General features: G+C 42.3%; 1 protein-coding gene across 2 annotated transcripts in view; it reads left to right on the forward strand.

Annotated features, from left to right (window-relative positions):
• Positions 1-1125: 1125 nt before the first annotated feature.
• The window catches only part of LOC119961926 (glutamate decarboxylase 1), a 94827-nt gene continuing 76070 nt past the window's right edge, over positions 1126-19882 (forward strand). The window contains exons 1-11 of one of the 2 annotated variants that reach the window (XM_038789481.1): positions 1126-1309; positions 2335-2513; positions 5376-5438; positions 10670-10828; positions 11241-11483; positions 15033-15123; positions 17835-17947; positions 19002-19117; positions 19221-19300; positions 19454-19508; positions 19698-19814. In XM_038789481.1, coding sequence (XP_038645409.1) covers positions 2432-2513; positions 5376-5438; positions 10670-10828; positions 11241-11483; positions 15033-15123; positions 17835-17947; positions 19002-19117; positions 19221-19300; positions 19454-19508; positions 19698-19814 — 1119 coding nt within the window. In that variant the 5' untranslated portion in view covers positions 1126-1309; positions 2335-2431. Of the gene's footprint in view, positions 1310-1810; positions 1827-2334; positions 2514-5375; positions 5439-10669; positions 10829-11240; positions 11484-15032; positions 15124-17834; positions 17948-19001; positions 19118-19220; positions 19301-19453; positions 19509-19697; positions 19815-19882 lie in introns of those variants that run through there. The other variant, XM_038789482.1, reaches the window with a different exon arrangement.

Below are 19882 nucleotides of genomic sequence, written 5' to 3' on the forward strand. Positions count from 1 at the left end.
TTCCCAGGGTAATTGAGTTCAAATTCCAATGTCCACCTACACTCACGCTTTAAAATCAGCCCCCCACCCCCAACACTCTCCCCCCCCACCCCCCCCCCCACCCCCACACACACCCCCCACACCCTCCTCCCCCTTTCCGCTCTCTGCACAATGTCGTCCTCGACCAATCTAACTGCACTTGCTCTTTCGTCACTGTATCCCCTTCCTCCGTGTCGTGTCTACCCGATTTCTCACCGCGATTTCACAGTCATCGCCTTGAATAGACACATTATATCAAGGACCTCACATTCCTGGATGTATTCCCTACATTTTATGTTTAAGCAGTAGGACCAGTGACAGAGCTGGCATATTCCAAGGCAGCCAGCAGACATGTACTTTGTGGAGGTGTCTGCTGGATGGTGACACCTCTCTAAAGGTGCACCTTACTGACGATCTTGGCCGCCCTCTGCTGGTCTATCTTTACTCCCGGCTGCCACAACAGTGGCCACAAAGGTACTGCCAATGGGGCTAACACCGTGCTCGCAATTGTACTGGCGAATGCTTCTCAAATGGCCATAACACACGGGGGGGGGGGGGGGGGGGTATTTATTTCTATGTCATCTTGATGTGAAGTAGATGTGCGAATGGTTTCACGTTGATCGAGCTCACACCGCGGTGAACAGAAGCAAAGCTGCAAATTTATTCATTGAGAAGCAAGATTGGCAGCGCCGACGAGAGGCGATTAAACAGAATCATTCACTTCAAAGTTTGTAGCCCCGGCGCTGTGAGCGCTGCCGTCCGGGTTCCTTTGGTGTCAGGCACTGGGGGGGGAGAGGCTGTTGCAAGTTCAGATGGGGATCTATTGTTCAATATTCCACCCTCCCTGAGCTGCACCTGCTCCGGCATCAGGATGCAGAATCCAGGCGACTCAAACCTCGAAGGCACCAAAACAAGTACCTGGTGAAAAGTCACGCCACTCCCGGGGCACGCCAGCTTTGTGCAGACAAAGCAACCTGGTCAATATTGTCATGACACATTTTGGAGCAGAGGAGGGGGGTGGTGTGTGTGTGTGTGTGTGTGTGACTCATCCGTGCGTCGTGTCGGATAAACGGGGCGATTCACACTTTTAAAACAGCAAATCAAACGTACTTGTGAGAAAAAGGTCACGCTGAATGGAATTTTTTTGTCCTCGATTTATATTCAGACGTCGTTTCCCTTGGAGTATTATAAGCGCCCTTCATGCTGACAGAAAGTTGCGTGTCCGAGGATCTAATTTGGTTGTTGGCAGTCAGATGGTCGCAGTCTGCTACCTGGGCGTCGACACCAAACGGTAAGGTCCTCACAGCGTCTACCTGAAACACAGCATCTTATTGCACACTACCTTTCATGTGAGAGTCACTCTGGCCAGGTCTACCAGCAGCTTACCCGTGCTCCTCCGCCTTGAAGGGATTATAGTTTGTTGGGGGGGGGGGGGGGGGGGTTAATATCCCAGTGGGTAAGTGAAAGAGGTCTTTAATTACAAAAACAATGGAGAGGTCCGACAGGATGGTACTTGAATGTGAATGTGTATCGAATAGTCCACACACGGTCAATGTGGATCCCATGTTGAGTAATCATTCCTCGCTTGTACTCCGGATATTGCTCAACCTTCGGACGGATAGTTACAATATTCATTCTAACTGTGGCGTGGCCGATTGTAAATGGGACATGTACATTGCGTCAGATCAGCCTTTTAAATTTCTGGTATCTGACAGAAAGGCTGCTTATTTTGCAGTCTGGCTGATTTCGTTTTGGACAATACAAGAATCCCAGTCTGTTTAACCATGATCTCTGCTCCCGGCCGCTGGGTTGGTTAATTCAAAAGTGTTTTTGCACAAATAGATTCACATTGGCAATGGCCACTACTACATTGTTGACTGGCAATTGTTGTTGTATATGTGGTGAGGTGACACTGCCCGACTGGAACTCTTTCCTGATCGAATGCATAATGTGGGATGTCTGCCCGTTAAGCAAAGGCAAAGGGAATTATTTCAGTTTGGTCCACATCACAAGTGCTGAACATTTGGGCGCGCCATTCCATTAAAATATCTCGAGCTTCGCCCGATTGTGTGCAACCTTTCCACCAATGCTGATTTCAATGCTGCTGGCCATTAGGCGAGACATGTCGTGCCCGCGCCAGTCATTGCCTCTCCTGCCTTCCATGAGAGCACTTTAGCTTCCTGAATGCTAATAAAGTGAAATGTTGGAAAGGGCAAGGCTGGTTCAAAGCCAATCGCTCTCTCTCGCGCGCACACAGGCACAATCCGCCATCAAAACAAAACTAACAACGCTGTTTCCTTATTATTTTCCTTCCAGAAACCCCTGTCTTTGTGCCTTTACGCTGAAAGGAAAGGATTCTAAGGAAGACGGCGACAGTCCCATTTAAGCAAGGGCTTCACGTCTGTCAGGACAAATGGCATCTTCCGCTCCTTCATCTTCCAGCACGAGTCAAGACCCCAACTCCACAAACTTACGGCCGGGGGACAGGAGCACAAGTAAGAGATTGCTACCTATTTTCTAACCAAGCCAGGAAGCTTGCTGAAGGACCGAGCGGTTATTCTGTAGACAGGAAGTACACTGTGAAACGTTTCAAAACCTGAAGGTTTGCCAGGAAAATGAGGAATTAATAAAAGTATACTTTAATTACCCATTTTATTGTACTTTGATTCCCGCGAAGCGGCCATGAGCATCGCCTGATGCCGTTATCGAGTTAGCATTTATCACAATGGAACGCTTAATGCGCCATGCTCATCAAAGTGCAGATAGTTGCTTCAATTGTATTTACAACACCTGGAGGCTGCAATTCCTTTTCACAGCCCGTGGAAGGAAGCATCCAGCTGTATGCAAAATAAGCCTCTTAAGCAGTGATTTCAAGGCGGTTTGGCAATTTCTGAAAATGCACTTTGCTCATTATCGCAACAAAGGCTTTTAGTGCAGAGTGTGAGTGAAAGTGTAATTATAGGAGAAAGCCACGGCGGCTGATGGAGCTAATTGTAGCTGTTCGGATCTCACTAATAGCTGCGACGGCACAGAGTGAAGGAAAGAGAGCTATTGAACTGGCAATGGCCAGCATGGCACTGGTAGATCTAATCACATTGCCTCGACAATTTTGGCATCAGGGTAAAAAAAAAGCTGGTTCGTGACATAATCGAGACTGACAAAGAAAAAGTTGCCGGAAATAAAGACGGGCACTGTGATCATTACATGTGTAATGTCTCTGCCCTGAAGGTCTTCAGATGCTGCCAGGCGTGATATTTCTTTCCATTTGCCAAGGAACGTTGCACTAACCTAGAATCGTTTCTTTTTTAAATGTCCTCACTCCATTTTCAAACTTTGCAATTGTGAAATTGATCCTTCCCCGCCTTACTTCAGTATCGTCATGTTTTATTGCACACCTAGATGTGAGATAACACACACATGAGAACTACCCAGTAATGAAGTTGTACAAATATAATTCACATATTTGTACTTTTCCTCAGGGAAAAGATTGTGTGGCAACCATTCCGCCACACAAATTGTGATTTAGTCCAATTGAATGAAACGAGATTCAAAGCAGAGAGCGACGTAAAGAGATACAAATGCATTGTATACGGCGCCATGAAGAGGGAAGCAAGTGGGTTAATCGAGGCTTGTTCTGGTGTAGCGAATTTAAGAGCCAGTAAAAATGTAAGAGTGTGGCGTGTGTCTGTGTCCTTCCGCCCGTGTTTGTCCTCGCCCCTATATCATTAGCTGGTGACAGGCGTTATCTCCCAGGCACTGACCTCAGGCGCATTTGTGTCAATGCTTTTATTTTCCCGCAGAAGTGTCGCGGAGGGGCTTTACCCGGGCTGTCAGAGTGACCAAAAATCACCGAGAGAGCGGGGCACAGAACGTGTGCTCATCTGCCATAACCACACTTAGAAAGAGACACTCACAGAGAAACAGGAAGCATCAACTCCCGTACCAACCAGAAAATCAAAGGAAAATCCTTTCCCAAACCAATCCCTATCCCCGAGAGCTATATCTAAATGACTTGTTAATGTAGATAAATGGGGTCGCCTTCTATCGATGATATATTTGCAACGTGTGTGGATGCAACTACTGAAATTTGTAATTAGTATTCTTATTGTGTTAACGCGAACTAAATACATCTCCCACTATGTTAAATATATAATGACCTTCCCATTCCAAATACAGAAAGTTGGGCATACGTGTTAACTTTCTCCAAATGTCACTTGTTTAATATATCACCTTTGCCTTCATATCTTACCGTTGTTTAAGACCTTTTAATTCTCTCTGTTTTGTTGTGGCTGCAGTACTGGCTTTGTGATACCATTAGTGTTTACACGCCTCATAAAGCCGGGCTATGGACCTGTCAGACTGTGGTGAGAGGTCCAAATTGCCGTTTCATTCAACCAGAAAGATAAAGCAAAATATATACTGCACGTTCGTAATTATTAATTAATTTCAACCACATTAATATGTGCACACTATCGGCAGACTACGTGAAGAGCATTTTATGTAATGATTGAAAAGTATAATGCTGATTCTAAATGCCCTCATTTTATACATTTCACTGGGGAGTGTATAATGTACACAGCTCTTGGTGTAGTTCCCTATACAGGGACTGACTGCCCTGTCTGAACTATCGGCCGATTAATTACAGGGACAGACTCCGAAATGCACAGCTGCGTGAGTCATTAATGTGTGAAAAAGGATCAAATTATAGGATAATGTATAAATATAGGCGGAGATTTGCAAACAAAATCAATGATGTGGAATGTTAAAACTCGTGCAAAACAGTGCAGTATTCTTGCTGGTTGACCGCTAGTCATGCAGATCCGAGCTAGTCAAATACCATTTTTCAGCTAATTAATTCCTGGACCACTCTCCTGACCCCATTTCACGCCGGTTTGTTTTAAGCTTCCAATTTCCCGGAAGTGTGCCAACATTCAGTACATATTCAACCCTCGGGCCAACTGATGTTTCTATTTGGAATTTCAGGAAACGCAGCAAAGTAGGAGAAAAACAGAATACTGGGAGATGCTTTCACGGTGTTTAATTTTTTAACTAGTCACCATTTATTCGTGCGTGTCAATTCATGAATGTATCACAATAAGGCAGCTTAGTGCGGGGGTTTGGAGTTGTATTCCGGTAAGGCGTTTAATGTAATGGAAACTGCTTCCAGAGAATGAGTCATTATCCAAACACAGAGCTTTCCTGCTAGAAGTGATCTTAGCGCGATTTATCGTGTTACCATAAACTCATCCAATCGGAGGATTAGTGCAAAAAGTGGTGGAATATACTCGAATGGTTATGCATAGAGACCTCACAAAAATACAATCTGAGTTACGGTCTTTTTATTGTCCCTGTTTCAGCCTATGACTCTTGGTGCGGAGTTGCTCACGGCTGTACAAGAAAACTTGGCCTGAAGATCTGCGGTATGTTCTCCTTTCTTTTACATTAGCAAGCACAGATGGTTAAACAGGCCTTTGAAAAACGTTGATGTATCAGAACCAACCCGCACGCATGCTGAACACTCCATCCGAACGGGAGTTTGCCCCGTTGACCGACTCTGAGGCATCCCAGTGTTTTATGAAAGTGTTAAAAATCGCTGCTTTAGATTACAGCGACAATGTTTCTCACACGCTTGGTCGTCAACATCAATTCCGTCCTTGAATCCCTTAATGAATCAGTGTTGGGGAAATATCTAATTCAGTAACTGCAAAGCCTAACTTTAATCCAATTTGAAATACCTCACGCCAGTTACATAACGAGGTCACTGAACACAGCGTGTGCGTTGATAACAATTGTTTGATATCATGGCCTACTTATTGGGCAACCACATTGTTTACCTGCCAAATTAGTACTGAAAAGATAAGGTTTGGAGCAAATGGATTTGCAAAAATAGATTCTTCCTTATGGGATTGACCAATGCAATCATTCATATAGCGCCTATCACGTCCTGTATTTCCCGAAAAATCATTGTAGCCGATGGAATGGTTTTTAGTCATCTTGAACGGTAAATATCGTCGTCGTCCATTCCTAGACAAATGCAGCAATTGTCCACGGCAAGGTCTCCACGAACAGCAATAAGATTCAAATCTAGTTATCTGTTTTGGGAATGCTGGTTAGGGTAGATTGCCGAGGGAACACACTTTATCTGGGATCTATGTGATCCAGATCTTCCACCTGAAGCGGCAATGTGGACCCTCCCATGTCTCATTCTCAAAGAAAACATCTGTGGCAATGTAGCACTCCCTCCGTGCTGCACTCAAATGTCAGGTTAGGTTAGAAACTCCCTGGTCATCGCTTTGCGGCCTTTTGGCTAAGATTGAGCGTAGATTGAGCCTTTTGGCTCAGATCTGGTATGTCTCCTTTGTGGGGACCATGAATTGGATTCAATTTGAATTGTTTTTTGGAGCAGGCAAGGAGCTGGATTAGGGGTTCGCCTCTGTCCACACTCTGAGCCCTGGCTTTGTAACTCAGGTAAAGTAATAAAAAAAAAGGAACTCCCTGGTCAAATATGCTAATTGATGATGCAAAACGCCAGCCAATTGAATGGGCCAATTGAATGGTCAAGAGATTAAAGGACGGAACTGTGTAGAAAGGTAATTTCAGTCAAACTGTGAAATGCCCTTAACAAGACAAAGATGGGCAAAATAGCTCCAACATTAGAAAACGCCCACCAGTAACGTCAAATTGACAACTTAGTGGGTTAAATACCTATGACGTCACTCAACTTGCCTCTTGCCCACATTTCTCTGGTGTACAAAAGTAAACATGGTTTAAAAAAAAAGTTTGAAAGCAACCGTGGGTTACCACTTCACCCGAAATGATCTGGAAAATGAAATGAACATGGCTTATTGTCACCAGTAGGCTTCAATGACGTTACTGTGAAACGCCCCTAGTCGCCACATTCCGGCGCCTGTTCGGGGAGGCTGGTACTTGAGCGATATTTCCCTCAGTTTTGTTCAACCAACTTGCACTTTTGAAAGTAGATGGAAATATTTCTGCTCTTTGCAACTCAGCAGGAAAAAGGGGAAAAGGGAAATTGTATTTCAGTTGGGTACAGTTTTCCTGCGTTCTGCCTTAATGTTTAACTGATTTTTGTAGTTTCACAATTCACATCCACCAACGTAGAAAATGCATTTGATTAAAACGTCTCTTGTATTTTGAACAGATCTATGGAACAATTAAGTGATAGGCCATCGTGAATAAACAAACCACAACGCCTGATAAAATATACATTTCACCTTTTCCATTTTTGAAAGCCTATGATGCACTGGCAGCCTGGCTGCTGTGCCGTGGACGGCAAGGCATGTTCGTGAATTCATTTCAGAAAATAGCTCGTGTTTTTAAAGAACCCAGCTCCGTCACTCTTGGGCTCCTCCTTGTGGAATAATCACGTTTAACACTTGCAACTGGAGGAAATGGGTCGTTTCGGAAATTATCGGTGGCTGACGCCGTGTGCTTAGCTAAAGATTTTTTAAAACACCTCCCAAATGGCGCATACTGGAAACCAGAATCTTGCTGTAGTTTAGAATAAGCTCTCCGAATGCCAAAGGGTTTAGATTCCGATCCAGAATAAACTCTGTCACAGTGTGAAAACCCAGAATTCCTTAAATCACTGTAGCTGCCAGATAATTCCAAATTATTCTTTCACACAGAAAGTAACAGTATTCATAACAAGTATGCCCATTACAGAGAAAGATGCGAATACACTGATGAGTGACCGAATTGCCTCCAGGAACAGGCGACAAAAGTTTGCAGTCTGAGCGTGTTATTCGACTGCACATTCCTGGCAATGTGCAAATATTTCATCCGGGTGTGTTTCGGAGCTTCCATAAACGTGAATTTGTGTTTATCCGATTATGTTAGTTTTACAACGAGAAGGAAATCTCCTTTTCTCTCATCAACAAACCTCAACGAGCTGAAAATGAACAGTAAACAGGCGAACTAATCTACTATAATTAACCCCGGAGCAATATATTTAACCATTTGCTGACTAAATGGGGATGAATGGTCCAGCACTGCTAACAGTTAAAATGCTGCCTGAACTAGCAGGCGATTTTGTTTTGTATTATTTCCACATTTTCAAGGTCTCTGGGATCTCCATTTTCGATGTGTGAAACTTGTGGAATTCTCCGCAATGGGTTAAAATAAAACAGCCCCTCTCCTATTCCTCTTTGAGTTTGCCCCTGTAGCTGTCAACATTCCTTCCTGAGCTGGCTATTCGGAGTCTATCAGTGTGCGTCATCTGGTTCTGAGACTAACCTGCTGTTGTCCAATTTATCCCCCAGCTCAAGCAAGACCCTGCCTCAATCTTCTCCCTCAGCTCAAAAGAAGCTTTTGTACTTTGGACTGCTGACCAGTCAGTGCCCCGGTCCAAATTCACAGCTGTCATCTTTCCCTAGGCTACCTGTGCTTTTGTTCGAGATTGTATCACTCTTCCGGGCCCTATGAAACGCGTGTGACACAATCGACTGCCAAAGAACTAATCCTAGAATAGATACAGTCATTGCAAAGAACTAAAAGTTGTGCAGTGTTGGCCGTTTTCGTCGGATGCTGCATGAACCACATCCCAATGTTGTCCTCTCCTCCTTGATGCCTAATTTGGGCGCCAAACGTTCCTACCGCCAAATGCAGCTTTGCGGTGTATGCCAATTTAAAATTTGCACCTGAAAGTGGAAGATTTTACTCTTAAGAAAAATGAATTCCGCCACAAATCGGGCCACCCACTCTATAGAATAACAGCGACTGCGCCATCTGGCGGCCAGAAGCTCAGTGACTTTAGCAGGTTGGAACGAATCGGATTTCCACCACCTTCAAACTTTGTATTCCAAGTCTTGGATATGCATGGCACCTGATAATTCTGGGGTTATTTTATACCAGTGCTTTTTGATGATTTGATGCTGACTTTTATTATTTCTTTGCGGGCTCGGTCAACAATTTTTAATGTTCTAAAGCATTAAGTTGCGGGGCGGAGTTGCTTGTTTTATAATGTGCAACGTGGATCAAGTTCCTTACAAAGGGAATAGAATAATCAGATCTGAGGTTTTAAAATATGTCCTCATTATGCTGTTTAATGGCGAGACCGCTTTTCATGAAAAGCTTAATGATGGAATATTCCATCCCCGGAGTTAATCACCCTTCTGCAGCAATGATAATTATTTGGAGGGCGAAATTGGTCAAGTACACTATCGTGGCGAACACAAATGGAACCTGATTGTTGACTAAAATAAAAAGCTGCGCTTTAGTATCGTAGAAATGTAGTCCCTCACTTCTCGGAATTCATCAGTCTTATCTAGCCAGGCACCGCCTTTCTCCAGGGAACAGATTAATGGAAAACTTATTAAAAGCCTATTCGTCACCTCGCTGTGCGGTGAGATAGCACCGCCAGGGAGCACAAACTGTCCAAATTACAACATAAATGCAGCCTAGCCTTGGATAAATTATGAAGAGCAGTGTGGGTCCATGTCGGGTTAGTTACGTCGTGTTAGGCTAATGTTTCTCAACAGGCACCTTAATAATAGCAGATGAGTTGAATATAAGATGACCGTTTTTTCAAGAAGCAGGAATCTGTCGAAAGTCTGAGAATTAATGATTGGGTCTGGCAAACTTGCAGCTGGAAGAAAGGAATTTTAAAAAAAATTATACGCGCACTTTGCAAAGCTTTTTCTTCCAGTTCTCTCAATAACATCATTAGTGTGCAGGAGTATAAACGGTGGGCACGCTAAGGGAAGAGGGAACACATTCTCCCCGGCACACGAGCCGAACGCTTGACATAAGAAGCATTTTCACCTAGCTGATTAAATCGGAGCCTCTCTGGTCAAAGAGTTAAAAGTCGAATGCATGCTAATTTGCGGATGGGTTAAACCCGAGAGCGGGCTTGAATGAGAACACTAATAGCACTCCGCTGTCTCCATTTGGGAGATTGCATTCCGTTTCAGTGAGTTCTGATTAGAACCGGGCCCAGGGGCTAAAATGGAACCAAAATCCTGGAGATCCTCTTTCACATGTAGATCGTGTTTGAAGCAGTTCACTGTCAAAAAAAACCGAGTTCCTTGTTTAGTGTTTTAAAAAAATAAATACAACAGGGACATAAAACGAAATGACATTTATGGGTTGGACCAGCAATTTTAGAGAGAATTAGTTCTAATGATAATGAAAATATGTCGATTATGTTAATATTAGTCGTGCGATAAACTGATTTGGAAATGAACCAGGAGATGTGGAGATTGACATTAGGAGCTAACTGACACGTTTCATAATGCTTTCATTCATCATTACCCCTTTCATCGTGATGGATTGGAAACTTTGGCCGGAGGCTCTTTTTGACCCGAGCATTGCTTTCTTCCAGAGGCTGCTTCTAGCCGTCTAATGTATCTGGGTTTATTTAGCAAAAAATTACCAGTGCACTAAATAACGAATATTTGTTTTTGCATGGTTGGGTTTTGTGCTGACGACATCGTGACCGCACCCTCCTACGGGCAAATACTCCTTATAAATTCTCTGTTGAGGGTCACAGTAGGGATATCTAATAAGCAAAATCTTCCGACTGGCGACACACGATCTCACTCGCATTGCTTGTGAACGAGACAAAGGCAGCACAATATGTTTGGGAGCGGAAAGAGACCATTTCTGAGCGGTCTTTCTTGCAATAATGTAGGTTTTTTGCAAAGGACAAACAGCATCGAGGATAAGAGCAGGACCGTAAGTTCACTGAAGGATCGCCAGTCCTCCAAGAACCTGAACACCAGTGAAAACAGCGAGAGGGACTCGATATTCAGGCGCACGGAGACTGATTTTTCCAATCTCTATGCCAGAGGTAATGTATGAATGACCCAAAAAAACTGGTTTAGTGAAAGCTGAACTGTAAGTATAATTTCCTGCAATTTAATTTTTCGCAATAATCCCTAGGTTTTTCTTTGGCATGTTACCATATTTCCATTTTTTTTTAAACAGCGAAACCCTTCTATTTTTATCTACTGTTTTAATTGTTTTAAGCTTCTGTTTAGTGCTCACATTTATTTTATGATAGTGGATGGTTTCATTGAATTTTACAATATTTGTGGTTCAACAATGGAATGAATAGCTTTGTTATTGAATGGACAGCGCGATATGTAAACTCTGATGGTTTAATCTGTGGCTTCCTGAACTAATGAACACCATTGACGGTGTAGCTTGCATGGTTTCATCACACAGGGATAGAGATAACCTTACAACGTGTCCCTTTTCAGACTTGTTACCAGCCAAAAATGGTGAAGAGCAGACCACACAATTCCTTTTGGAAGTGGTCGACATTCTCCTCAATTACATCAAGAAAACTTTTGACAGGTCCACAAAAGTTCTGGACTTTCATCACCCACATCAGCTTTTGGAGGGAATCGAGGGTTTTAACCTAGAGCTGTCAGACAATCCTGAATCTCTCGAGCAGATATTGGTGGACTGCAGGGACACGCTTAAATATGGCGTTCGGACAGGTAAAGTTAACCAACCCCTTACAACATCCTACAAGGTTAAAGCCAATGATTAATCTTTTGTTCATAATTTCTCTAAAATCGCCATTCTGCATAAGATTATTATTTTTTTGTATTTCAGCAAGAAATGTTCTCTTTGTGACATAGTCTGGAATATCTTGTTCTGAAGTTGCCATTGAATGGGCGTTTGGTGGGCTGTGTTTTTTTTACTGTGTGAAGGGCTCAGAGAGAACATAACCTATCACTTGTACACATATGGTTGTCTATTCGATTCCATATAAATCAATCCTCCAAAAATGTAACCGCCCCCGTTGTTGTCTGATGGATGAATGTATAATCTGTGTAATTTGGGAGCTGTTGGATGTCCCCAATAGCCCTTTTATTCGTCACAAATCAGGTTTCCAAATAGGTGGGATAGATACTAGCACTGAGCAGAGTATCTCGCCCTAAGGTTTGCCGCCGCTCCCTGATTTATTCAGTTCTGAGGAGTAGGGTCACACTGGCGTTTCGAGAGGTGATTAATTTCTTGTCGTTGACCATGATGTGACTTGTATGTGTCAACAAATCAAAGTTCGGAAATGAGCAAAACCCACCCGAATATAATTAGACGCTTTATTTCCCACGGACTGAGTAAGTCGCATTTCTTAATCATGATTAATAGCGGGAATCATTGTTGTTCCGTCCATAAAACTGCCGTGGAGCGCTGGGATAAGGCTTTTATATCAAGCACAGAACCGTCCTTTCCATTTAGTATTGGTCTACCGTCCTGATGAAGCCGAAAGGCAATTATTTCTCAGGGGAGATATACCCTCGGTTTTGCCAATGAATCAAATAATATACTTCTGGAGAAGATGCTTCACATGTGTCCCGCCTCAGCCCACCCACCCGTTCTGGGAAGCCAGAGACGAGTCGCGAGTGGATCATTTCCTGGCTGGATTCTAACCCTGGTGACTCTCCCTGACCGGGTTCTGCTCTGGGAGAAGATTTGGTCAGTCAATGATCTCTGCTGACATGATTCCTTACAGTTACATCCTTCTCATTCCGGAACTCATCATCTTGTAATTAACTCAACGCAGTCAACCGTTTGACTGCTCCTAACTTGACAGCGATCCGTATTAGACGCTGCCGCAAACCTGGTCCAGAAGGTGCTGCCGAAGTACCATCCACATCTGGGGCATTCTCTCTGTCCAACTATATCCGTGTCCAGGGTGTTAGGACCAAATTCCGTTTTTAATGGTCAACTACTTTTTTTGTAAGTATCATTCGCAATCATTCAAACAGCTGGCTATTGGCCAATGAAGCGCTGGCGCTAACAGCCTGAGATTCATGATGTTACACAGACGTGGCCACAGCAACAATTCAGCACCTTCCTCACCATTGCGGTTAATAACACATTTAAGCATTGGCATAACGTCGATTAGGTAGTTACCAGACAAAAAATGTAAACATGAATCCAAGGTGCTGAATGTTATCTTCAACTGTGCCTAAGACAGAATATTAAGCGCCCTGTTATGTGCATTTTTGTGGAGGGAGAGATATATCGATATTGATTTAAATAAACATTGAGGTCAAATTGAGTTCCCTGCACCAGGTGATTTGCTCACCATCTTTGTGTTCCTTATATTTGAACATTTGGTGCTGTCATTCACTGAGAGGACAGGCTGGCTCTGTGTCTGGCACTCCCGTCTATGTTCCAAGCCTTTCCCTATTACTCCCTGACAATCTCCCATCGAAGCCTTTTGTATTCTTTAACCAGCATTCCCAAAATAAACAGGTGGTAAGGTGGCCAATACATTTGCCAATCTTTACTAGACTAGCTCCTCAATAGATCACTGCCTCAATTGATCAATTTTATAGCGCAAACCAAGTCAGTTATGTTTCAAACTGCGAGCAATTCACGTCAAAGGGCAGAAGCCTTTCCCGTAAATTGTACAACGATGTCCGGGTTACACATTAGGTCCAGCAATAAAACTACAGCACAGCCCCTCTCCGTATCAACCGATCTGATCGAATTAGGCAACTGCACAATAACTTGTGCTGAAGGATCCACCTACAAATGTATTCATTTACATTGTTCTCAACCGAATATCCTTGCCCTCGATTGGCCAAGTTTCAGTATTTTTATTATCAACTCCCTGAATTCTTTGTCATTTGGGAAATAAATACTGCGGGAGCAATACTAGAACATTCAATTTAGTCCTGAATTGGAGGGGGATTGAAATGTTGACAGTCCGTTCACATAGTCATTGTTTAACCTGGGTTTGCATTTCTATGAAGACAGAATAACGCTCCAAGCAAAACATGTTCAACATGGTTTGTTGTGAATATTGAAATCCACGGTTCACAATTCTAGCTGCTTGTCGCAGTCCATTGATTGGTGTAAATAAAGGTTAATTAACTTAATATGCGTTTAATTAAAAGCCATTTTAGAGAAAAAAGTAATTTAAAAAACAGATTTACTTCATTGTACATCGAATCATTGACCGATAAATGTAAGACCCGTGTCAGTAAAAATAAAACAAAAGGAATTCGCCACTGGGAAGATTTAGAATTAAATTTTGCGCGCATTGTTTCCTTCTGACCAAAGGTGATTATTATTCATTCCGGAAACCATGGCCATTCTTCCTGCACGGACAGTCCATCAGCATGTTCCTAGTTAAAGATGTGATTTCACACGAATTTGTTAGACACAACTGGTTTGCAATGAATCATTTCCCAGCAATAGCGAATGATTGGCTTTCTGAACCATCATTCGGAGTTTCCAATACCTATTTCCCTTAGAGAGCATATTGGATCCACGATAGCGCTATTTTCCCCCAGACCCGGATCGATCATTCCTACCTAAATGATGAAGCTTGGTGCCAGACCTCTTTGGACACGAGTTTACTCCGAGAAAGACTGATTCCAGATGTTTGCAAATATCCAAAGGTGTTTGCTTCCTACCTAAACACGCTTCGATTCGAGAACATTCTGGCGATGTAACGCAGTGGCTGGTTTAACGAAAGACTATCCACGACTCAATGCATTTTCCCTGAGTGCTGTTATATCATATATTTCCAAAGTGTACCTCTCTTTGTAAGGGAACACCATTTCATGGGAGCTTAGAAAGGGGATTGAAGTGACACCGATTGCTGAATAGGAGAATAACAATGGTCTGTCAAATAGGTCAATTAAAGCACATTTCATTAGTGAAGTGGGGGCTCCCTACACTCGCCAATTCATTGCTCGAGTTTCAGACGTCCACCCGGAATTTTGGGAGCAAGTTTACAAAACTGACGTATCAAATCAACATTTCAGAAAGCTGAGCGAGCAAGCGCACATTGTCCACACTCACTATTCTCCGCTTAGATTCCCCAAGAACGAGTGGGTGCTTTGCAGACACAGGAAAGCAGAGTATTGAATGCAGATGTACAAACTAAACATCTGGGAAGATTACCACAAACAATCAAGTTCCGGCTATGAATCTAAATCCAACAAAAAATGGGCTGAACCCCTTTCTAACTGGTTAGATTTCGCTCTGCACCTCTGATGTTTCGTTTCCAATTCCCGCAGGGCATCCTCGCTTTTTCAACCAGCTGTCGTCAGGGCTGGACATTATCGGATTGGCTGGAGAATGGCTCACATCGACGGCGAACACTAATATGTAAGTTCAGGCATGCACTTCATTTCCACTTGACTATTACACTCAGTGTGAGGATCACAAAAACAAATGCACCAGGTCCCATGTCACCTGGAAGAATGTTACACCTTCATCAGAATGAGTTTACCAGAGAAAGTGACTTTTGCCATCGCGCCCTCCTCACAATGCTGTTGGGATACAGTCAGCCTTGAGAACAAGTTTACTGGCGACGTGAATTTGAATTCAAAATGCAATTGCAAAATGGAAAGTAACCCCTCCCTCCCTCCCCAGCCCTAACATCAGAGGAGGGATGGCGAGGCGCAGGGACATTCCTGGCTTGATATCTGAACAGCTCCACTGATTCTCATGAGGGTTTACTTGCTGTGCACACCAGGGCGCGCTTGGGGGCACATTCCTGTCTCTAAAAGGTAGATTAGGAGAACATGAAGCATAACGTGAAAATTAGTGAGTTGTTTTAAGTTTGAGGATGAATGTGTGCTGTACCATGTGTAAGGTACAACGTATTGCCAAGGACTTGCTTGGATTGATGTCATCTGAACTCGCATGTGAACATGCCTCAATTTGAACCCGGCTGAAGAAGGCAGATCTAAAATGGCCCGTGGAGGTTAGTCATGTGGATCTTAGTCAGAAATCCTGTGTCCCTCAGTGCAACGGACAGCATCACCTTAGTGTAATATGGAATAAATCGAAAGATTGTAGAAAATGCAAATCCGAGCAATACTTTAAAATGAGCCATGATATTAGGACAGGTTGTCATGAATTCAAACTGAAGAAGAACAGATTTAGTACCAGTGCTTGAAGGTTCTTCCTCCTAAGAGGGATTCAAATTATGGCAAATAAGCTGCTTAAAACTGCACCCGCATTAAACCAGCGGTGAATTCGAATCACTTGAGTCTGATCCTCAGTGACATTGGAGTTCTGGAAATGTGGATATTGATATGTCCACAGTGCTCCCTCTCTCAATATACCACTGAAACTTGCGAAAGTTCTCAAGGGGTCCAACTTGGGTACTGTTAACATGCAGCTTTTCACTGGGCCCGTGTATTTCCTCGCTGCCACCTTTACTTGCCCCAAGCACTGCAACCTCAATGCCCTGTTTCAAAGCGCACATCCCGCGGATATCCCAAACTTTGCACCTCTGCTGCGACTTCATCCCTATCAGAGGATTAGATAGGGTGGACAGTGAGAGCCTTTTTCCTCGGATGGTGATGGCTAGCACGAGGGGACATAGCTTTAAATTGAGGGGAGATAGATATAGGACAAATGTCAGAGGTAGGTTCATTACTCAGAGAGTAGTAAGGGCGTGGAATGCCCTGCCTGCAACAATAGTGGACTCGCCAACATTAAGTGCATTTAAATGGTCATTGGATAAACATATGGATGATAAAGGAATAGTGTAGATGGGCTTTAGAGGGGTTTCACAGGTTGGCACAACATCGAGGGCCGAAGGGCCTGTACTGCGCTGTAATGTTCTATGTTCTATCACCAGTAAAACCTGTATCCACACTTCTCTTACCTCTTCAGCTGATATCTCAAACGTCATCTTCATTAGCCATCTAAGCTCCATTTTATTCAAACTCAGTCATAAAAAATAGGACCGTCCACAACCTACCTCACAGTGAGTTCATTTTTTTCTGTACTAATCTCCCTTGGTGCCTTGCCCCAACACACTGAAATTAATATCCTCACAGTTATTTTTGTGATTATCTAGTCCCCCCCCCCCCCCCCCCCCCCACACACACACAAAAGTCTATAATCTCCAAATCAATTTCCCTACTCATTCCCTTCAATCATTTTGCTGTGGCTTTTATGCATCCTGCCCTCCCCATAACTCTACAATTTTCGTAACTGAATCATGGAACTCTCTAAGTGTTGACAGTATTGGTGCTTCCATATTCATCTTTCAACACGTCTTGGAACCCATCTTTCTGACCATGTATTCGGTCCCCCCTCTTATTTATTCAATGCTTGTCGTCTGCACCTACTCTATGAAGCAAATTAGGATGGTTTATTATGTTAATGGTGCTATATAAGTGCAAGTTGTTATTCTCTAGGTACTGTTGGCTCATTTTATACTACATTGAACCACCCAGTGATCGTTTCTTTCAAATAATTAGCCTAAAATGTGATCTGATTGTCTCCTCAATGTATAGACTGCATTTCCCATTCACATCTACAGTGGGTATGCTTAAAGGCTGACTGCTTTTCTCTCTTAGTCTATTTGGTAATCATCATTTATAATTACATTTGACACTTATTGACTGCTATGGATTATAGAAACAAAACTGCCCTTGGGGGATCATCACCTGGATAATTTTACATGAATGATTGCTTTTGGATTTTCACAATCCAGTTCAATATTCTTAATTATCTCTGCTGGCTGCTTGTCTATATTTATTCTGTTCAGTGGACTGTCTGTGAGTTCACATAACGGGCATTCCCGATTATTTACAATGACATGTTTACAAGTGATATATCATGGCGTGAACCTTTTTAAAAATAAAATTAATTGAATTGCGCTGGGTAAATGGCAGATACACCTTTGTTTTACAGTTAGGAGAAAGTATTGCATTGTCATCTAAATATCTGCACCCGCGAATAATTTTGATCTATTGGTCATAAATGAATGACATACAATCTTTCATCAAAAGCATTATGATTAAAAATGAGACGGCGGTTCAGAAGAGTAGTTACAACTAATACTTATCCTACAGGTTTACATATGAAATAGCACCAGTGTTTGTCCTCATGGAACAAATCACACTGAAGAAAATGCGAGAGATAATTGGTTGGCCCAGTGGGGACGGTGATGGAATCTTTTCACCTGGTAGGTAATATGATCAATTTATTTTGGCAAGACTCTCAATCTGTAAGACTGTAGCCGCGGAAAATGGATCTTGCTGTCAAGCCAGTGAAAGCAAATACACAATTTTCGCGAGAACAAGAAATGCAGCTTGACAATTATTTTTCATCATACTACTAAGGTGCTATTATCCTATTTTCAGTTATAATGTAATTCAATACAGATGTTTAATTGAGCAAGACACTTGGGATCGTAGGCTATAAAATAAACAAGTACTTTAAATTTAACAACCAAAACATCATTCTAGATCAAAGCTTAGGGTGCCACTCTTTTTACTGAATTGGAATTTCTCTCATAAAAAAAATGCCCTTCCTATACAATACTAATAAATATGGTCAAGGTTTTCAATGTTGACTGATATTAGTTCAGTTTGATGCAATATTTTTTTCTTTTGAGGAAGTTTGAAGATGTATTTTAAAGTCATTATGAAATGAAAATGGCTTATTGTCACAAGTAGGCTTCAAATGAAGTTACTGTGAAAAGCCCCTAGTCGCCACATTCCGGCATCTGTTCGGGGAGGCTGTTACGGGAATCGAACCGTGCTGCTGGCCTGCCTTGGTCTGCTTTCAAAGCCAGCGATTTAGCCCTGTGCTAAACAGCCCCAGTTATTATTGAGGTATGTTCAGCAGCAGCTCAAACTGTGGTGATCGTAGTTTCCTGGAACTATTGGAAAAATTGGAAATGGTCTTACAGTTATATTTCATGCCTATTTCCCCTTTTAAAGTCATGCACACCATGAATTAAAATGGGCTCTAGTTCTGTAACCCTTCTAACTAGACATAATTGTATTCCATCGTGATGATAGGGCAGTGTCGAATGCAGGACACACCCGGTGCTCTATTGAAAAGGAACCATATAAACAGGATGACATTTCAAACTAGTTCATTACTATATGCCCCAAATTCAGGAAAACCTGAATATCATAGTATATTAAATTGAAACTATTGAGCAGCAGCATTCAGAAATGTTTGGAAAGGTAATTTTAAAATGCCCTCACTCAATTTGTTTTTATTTTTAGGAGGGGCTATATCAAATATGTACAGTATAATGGCTGCTCGCTACAAGTATTTCCCAGATGTTAAAGTCAAAGGCATGACTGCCGCTCCTAAACTGATCCTATTCACCTCAGAGAATGTAAGTTGTGTGATCCTTCACATTTATACTTGTTTTAGTTCTTTCATGATGCTTGTGCATGTTTTCTAAAATAAGTGAGTTTGAAATTATTTGTTCATTGCAGAGTCATTATTCAATAAAGAAGGCCGGGGCTGCACTTGGATTTGGAACAGACAATGTGATTTTATTAAAATGTGATGAAAGGTAAAATCCAGTATATTGCCATTGAGTTGATTTGAAACACACATATGTTACGAACGCTACTTGATTGGAAAAATTATAATGTTATTATCTGCTGATTTTCCAGCCTTGGAAACTTTGAATTTTATACATATTTTGTTTCTTAAATCATTGCAGGGGAAAAATAATGCCATCTGATTTGGAAGCAAAAATTATTGAAACTAAACAAAAGGTATGTGCCAGTGTCTAATTCCAGTGATCCATCCATCTTCCCTCACTTTTAGAAGAGGACATCTTTCCTTGTTGCTAACTTATGTTTCTATTTTCCAAATTTTCATTACAGATGCCTGTGATGCGCACTTCAATATTTTGTTCAACTTGGCACATAAGAAAATTAAAACAAACTTGTTTATTTTTCCAGGGATATATTCCAATTTACGTTAATGCAACGGCAGGAAATACTGTGTATGGTGCATTTGATCCCATTGAAGAAATTGCTGATATATGTGCCAAGTATAATCTCTGGCTCCATGTTGATGTAAGTCTTATTTTTATATTTTAACTTTAATATTCTTACTTTTGTATTTCAGCTAGACTATTCTAGTT

This window comes from Scyliorhinus canicula, chromosome 2, assembly GCF_902713615.1.
Source record: "Scyliorhinus canicula chromosome 2, sScyCan1.1, whole genome shotgun sequence".
Taxonomy (NCBI): Eukaryota; Metazoa; Chordata; class Chondrichthyes; order Carcharhiniformes; family Scyliorhinidae; genus Scyliorhinus; species Scyliorhinus canicula.